Genomic DNA, 6,000 nt, shown 5'->3' with positions numbered 1-6,000 from the left:
CTTAGAAAAGTACGAATTATGTCAAAACGAAGGAAGCTACGTGGTTTGTAATACTACCGGAAGATAGAATAAGGACCAGTGAACAAAAGAAGCTCATGTTTGTATACATTTGTATTTTTATTCAAATCGAACTCGTACGACAAAAAATGTAGTGAAATCAGTACCAAATCGCTGTCTTACTCCTTTGTCATTATACGCTCCTGATATATATATATATGGTGTTAATGCATGAATTTATATTTATCATGATATGTAAGCAACAACGAAGTTTTTGTTCACTACATTTTCGTCGTGGCACGCGTAGAGGATGAACGACGTACATGTACTTGTGCGCTGGTGAATTCGCGTACCTTTCTGCTCCCATTCGAGCTGCTGCTTCTGCTTGAGCTTGTTCTCGTCGAAGTGCAGCGTGAGGAAGTGGATGTGTTTACGGTTGTTGATGGCCTTCAGCACAGCGGTGACGGTGCTCGAAGGGTGACTCGAAAACAGCGTCTGCAGGCTGTCAAACACGACCCCTCTGTAGCAGTCGGGTTGCTGTGGGGAATAACACAGCGACCAAGCTTAGATGCGACAAGATCGGCACAGGCTTGCTGTTACGTCAGATGCCCATCAGTAGGTAGCTATTAGGGACTCAATAAAAGCAGCGATACTTTTGTTTGAATGCGCTGTATTAAGGATGTTTTTTGATGATAAGTATACCCTAATGGATATGAGAATGTGTTTGAGCTTAACTTGAGCAGCTTTTTTTGTTTTTGTTTGTTTGTTTTTTAATATTATTTTCATCCTCATCATCATTGCCATCATCACAAGTGACTTGTAACAGTAATACATGGTTACATAATGTTCTCGTGACACGATATCATTGTTCATGATATTCCAATGACACTGTAATGTCCATGGCTCGTGCCTATCGACATTGCTCGCTGCACGTATCATAAAGCTAGCATGAAGATAGTATGCACGAACCTGCAGCCTATCAGCTAGTATGTCAGCGAGCACGCTCTCGGGCAGCGCGCAGCTGTACAGTGCGTTTCCGAACTCGTCGAGTATCGGCAGCGGCTGCGACGATGGCGCCACCATGTTGTCGATGGCGATGGCGTTCTCGTCGATGGCCGACTGGTTCTTTCCACCGCCCGCCGCCTCCTTCGAATCCTTGTAGACCTTCTTCTGCACCTGGCTCGCACTCAGGTTACTCGCCTTGCGCGAGCTCGGCGTGGATACACCTGCAATCACGAGACGGACTGATACATCTGACTGTCGTTTACAGGTAGCCACCAAAAGCAAGTCAGCACACGGGGACTACAGTATATAGTATATAGAGTAAATATATGTACTAAATATGCGGTGCATTTTAACAGTACTTGTTTGCTGTGTACGTAATAATGCAAGGTGATGTGATTCGTCATTAAAAGCCACATGAGTGAAGGATTTCCTCTGAGTGAAGGATTTCAAGAGTCTTGTCATTGAAAATTTAATTTAGATATTAAAAACTTCTCACTTCAAGAGAAATCCTCAATTAAACACCATATACCGTACAATTCAGTATTAAGTTTTTAAGACTCAAAATTGAAATAATTCATCGCAAAGAAGATAACGGTTTTGTGAAATAAATGCAAGAGCATAATTACTTTAAGTTAAAGACATTAAACTTATAAGGAAGAACTTATAAGGATTTATCGCGTAGTAGAAAAAGCTTCCGACGATCTCGACAAGTGAACGCGACTCCCGACTCACCCGAGCCGGGCACCACCTTGCCGCCGAATCCCTCGATGACCATCTTCTCGAGTTCCCTCTCGTGCTCCTTCTTCACGTGGCTCGCGGCGGCGCATGCCTCCCACGCCGCGCGTCCCGCCGCCGTTGCCCGCGCCGCGACCGCCTCCATCACCGTCACGTCGACGCTGACCACCGCCGCGCTGTACCGCGCGGCCAGCGCTGCCGCGCACGCCGTCTTGCCCGACGTCGGCGCGCCGTGAACGATAACAGCGACGCCGCGACGTCGCGCGCTCGCCTGTGCCTCCGCCGACGCTGTCGACGCCGACGTGTCGCGGCGACGGCGAGCTCCGCCGGCGACAGCGCACCCGCCGGCGTCGGCTCGCAGGGGATCGCGTCGGGGTCGTCGGGGTCGTCGGCGGCGAGGCAGTGGCGTTTGGCGGCGCAGTACTCGACGATCTCCGGCGGGAACTTGCCGCCGGGCTCCCACGGAGGAAGCAGGAGGTGCGGCGATTCGGAATACTCCGGCATCATGCGCAGCATCTGCAGCCGACGATGGAATCGCGCGTTAGAACGCTCGTGCGCGGATGAGAAAAACCCAGCAATCCGTGCATACGGTTCATCTCTTGATATAGTCATATATACGGATATATATATGACATCTCTATATACATATATACAGAGTGATATATGGTCACCTCTTGACATTCATCTCTTAATATAGGGGAATTGCAGGACTGGATCGGCTAGCCTAATGCCTTTACTACCATATATTGCGCTGGGAATCACTAACCTTGTGTCATTAGAAAAACCTGATAACACTATAACGAGTTAAAACTAGTTGCTCACTGCTAACATGGCTTCAGTTATCTTTGCTGAGGCCCTGGAAGATACACCTATACATGAGAGCAGTGAATGACCAAAAAAGTGGAAAAGTGTGTGATTCAAAAATTTGTCAGATTCAAGTCGTGCGTAGTGACACCTTTGTTAGGCGCAGATATGCAGATACGCAGTTGCGTACACATCATTTCAGCAACCTTCTGCATTCTGCATACCTCCCAAATCCCATTGGTTGATACAAATCGCGTGCCTGAAACTCCTGTTTTATGGTGCATTGTGACCTTAACCCTAACCCTAACCCTATTTAAAAAAAAAAAAATTGTTGTAAAAATTATTTGTTGTTAAAAATTGTTGTAAATAAATCATGTAAATATTTCCGTTAATTGGAAAAAAAATAGTTAAATGGATAAAGATAGAAAAATACAGAAAACAGGTAAATACTAAAAAATCTGATGGGATTCGATCCAACGACCTTTGAGCCATTACGCCTGTGCTGTAGGCGTTCGGCTACCCAGGCTTATTGGCTTTCTAGATTATGGATGTGCCATGAATATGAGAACACTGTGACATCATTGAGGCAGTTCAGGAATCCATGTTTAGCCCTCCTCTTGATGGTCAAAAGGTGATCAGACACTTACTATTCGCACGTCAGTGGAAAGCACATTTCATGCTCGTTTCAATAAAGTGATAAAAATGGTAGGTCAGCGCTGAAAGCAAAAAGTTTTTCACTGTGTCCATTAGACCATGTCCTCAGAAAATGTCGGATATCTCACCTTTCCCCCTGCCCTTTGACCTGTGACCTCCAATTTCGCTCTGGTGATGGGTTTCCTGCCCATCACACTATACACCAAATATTAAGAGCATAGGTCGAGCCGTTCAGATTTGTGCCGCAATTCCGTATCTCCTCCTATACATTAAGTTAAGAGGGAAATATTCCCCCTCCGTTTACACATCTTGACCTTTAATTGACCCTTGACCACCACATTTGTTATCCTGACTCCTTTTGACGATCCCCCCCCCCCGACGTCGCAAATATCGTGACCGTACGTCGAGCGGTTAAGATTTGTTCCCAACTGTTGACGCACGGATGGAGGGACGGACGCACGGACAATCATGCAATTCTACAAGCTGCATCTGACTTCGTCAGATGAGCTAAAAATGAACGCAGGAGAGCAATCCTGAGTTTTCCTGGGCATATAAAACCCCATTTAATTTGATAAAATTTCCTCCAGTTATAGGACCCAAAATTTGAATTTTCATATCTTAAGTATCTTAATTGTATCCAAGTAGATTACTAGCTTCTAGTATTAGCTAGGTATCTTACTAGGTATTCCAAATTGATATTAGTATCCCACATAGTGAACATAATGTGCCCACTCTCGTGGAAAATTTTACAATTTTAAAGCTAAACTGGTGCATTCTGAGAGTACCGGAGAATGGATTTAGAGTTGTCAATCTATTGGACTAACCTCAACCCCCCCCACCCCCACCCCCGCCCCACCCCACCCCACTTCGTTCACAACGGATCTACCCGAATTAAGCAATTTCTCATTATGCTTGGGAAAAAAATTTAAAAAGCGGAAATCCGCGATCCGCGAAACATTCTCATGTATGTACACCATGGAACCACACTCCAGTCGTGCTTGCCGCCGGGCTTCTTTATGACAAATGACTATTCGCATCTTCGAAAATGCTTCATAACGTAGGACATAATTCGTTATCACTAGAGATTTCCCTGATGTTTTCTAAGGTGATTGATTAAAGGGAATATGCAGGTTGTCGTGTAATCTATGTGCACCTATAATTCATGCATACCACTCCACTTACACGAACATAGAAGCTCACAAACCATCAAACCTTATGTATTATGGCACTACACATGTATTACTACGTATTCAGACATCACTGCTGCTGCACATTTGCCTACCACTGTCCAAAGAACATATGTAACGAACCTCGTATGGAACTAACAAGCATGTCCAACCGTACAACTGTACAACAACGTATCCAACCTCGTAAGGAATGTGTAAAACTGTTCAAAGAATGTGTACAGAACCTTGTAAGGAACGTGTAAGCACTGTCCAAACAACGTCTAATATTCACCTGCCTCTACCACACTGTATTGAATACCACGCACCTGTTCATCCTCCAGGTACTGACGATCCATTTCCAGACAGTAGAACTCGATGGGGAAGTCACGAAGGATTGCTGACTTTCACCTCTGCTCAATGCCGGCCGCGTTGGGCAGATGGGTGCAAACTCCAGCACGCGATGGTGAGAATTCCAGCTGTGGCTCCAGACCCTGCCCTGACAGCCTGAGTCTAGGGTACTCACTAGCAGTAGACGTCATCTAGCACCAAGGTCACCTGCTCTGTTAGCATTTCTGTAGAAGCGAAGTGGTTCATGACATTTTGAATGTTCGGTTAATATATATATTATTATTGTATCCCCTGCGATGAATTCGGCGGAGATACTATGGTTTCATGTCTGTCAGCCGCCGCGCGCCGCAGACACTTTCCCTCCTGCTCTATAACTCGACCCCTAATTGACCTAGCGTGACCAAACATAGTCTACTTACACATCTTGGGAGAAGGTGCGCAGCATACCAAAACCAGGTCACTACGACCTTTATTTGACCTACCTTGACCTTGATCATATTTCCCTTCCGCTCTATAATTCGGCCCAATTGACCTAGCGCTGCCAAATTTGGTATACTTACACATCTTGGGGAGAAGTATGGTGCGTACCAAAACCAGGTCACTACGACCTTTATTTTACCTTTACCTTGACTTTGATCATATTTCCTTCCGCCCTATAATTCGGCCCCCTAATTACCTAGCGCTACCAAACTTGGTATACTTACACATCTTGGGGAGAATGTGTGTCGCGTACCAAAACCACATCACTGCAGCTTTATTTTACCTTGACCTTGACCTTGATCATATTTCCCTTCCACTCTAACTTGGCCCCTAATTGACCTAGCGCGACCAAACTTGGTATACTTACACATCTTGGGGAGAAGGTGTGTCGCGTACCAAAACTAGGTCACTGCAACCTTTATTTGACATTGACCTTCATCATATTTCCCTCCGCTCTATAACTCGGCCCCTAATTGACCTAGCGCGAGCAAACTTCATATACTTACACATCTTGGGGAGAAGGTGTGTCGCGTAGCAAAACCCTAAGGCAACCAATTTTAACATACTTGCACATCTCAATCAGATGAGTTTGTGTAACAAACCTTTGTCTTTGTGACTTATTTAACTTTACCTACCTTCTACGTCCTTACAGAGATATTTCATTCATACTAGATCACGCGGGATACATATAGTGCCCTTTCTAGTTATAAGTAGTAGTAGTAGCAGCAGCAGCAGCAGTAGTATTAGTAATTGTTCGTCGTCATCAATAGACCCATTCTTTATCTTTTAGTAGGTATCACACACACACAAG

At 45.2% G+C, this 6,000-nt stretch overlaps 1 protein-coding gene across 1 annotated transcript in view; it reads right to left on the bottom strand.

The window, feature by feature from the left end:
• LOC106809808 (hydrocephalus-inducing protein homolog) overlaps positions 1-6,000 on the bottom strand; it is a 59,725-nt gene that overhangs the window by 39,199 nt on the left and 14,526 nt on the right. The window contains 6 exon segments of the mRNA XM_014813016.1: positions 351-534; positions 967-1,223; positions 1,735-2,026; positions 2,028-2,045; positions 2,047-2,253; positions 4,688-4,762. Coding sequence (XP_014668502.1) covers positions 351-534; positions 967-1,223; positions 1,735-2,026; positions 2,028-2,045; positions 2,047-2,253; positions 4,688-4,762 — 1,033 coding nt within the window.

The sequence above is a fragment of the Priapulus caudatus genome, unplaced genomic scaffold (assembly GCF_000485595.1).
Source record: "Priapulus caudatus unplaced genomic scaffold, Priapulus_caudatus-5.0.1 Scaffold386, whole genome shotgun sequence".
NCBI classification, from domain to species: Eukaryota; Metazoa; Priapulida; class Priapulimorpha; order Priapulimorphida; family Priapulidae; genus Priapulus; species Priapulus caudatus.
This window is presented reverse-complemented; position numbering and strand designations above follow the sequence as displayed.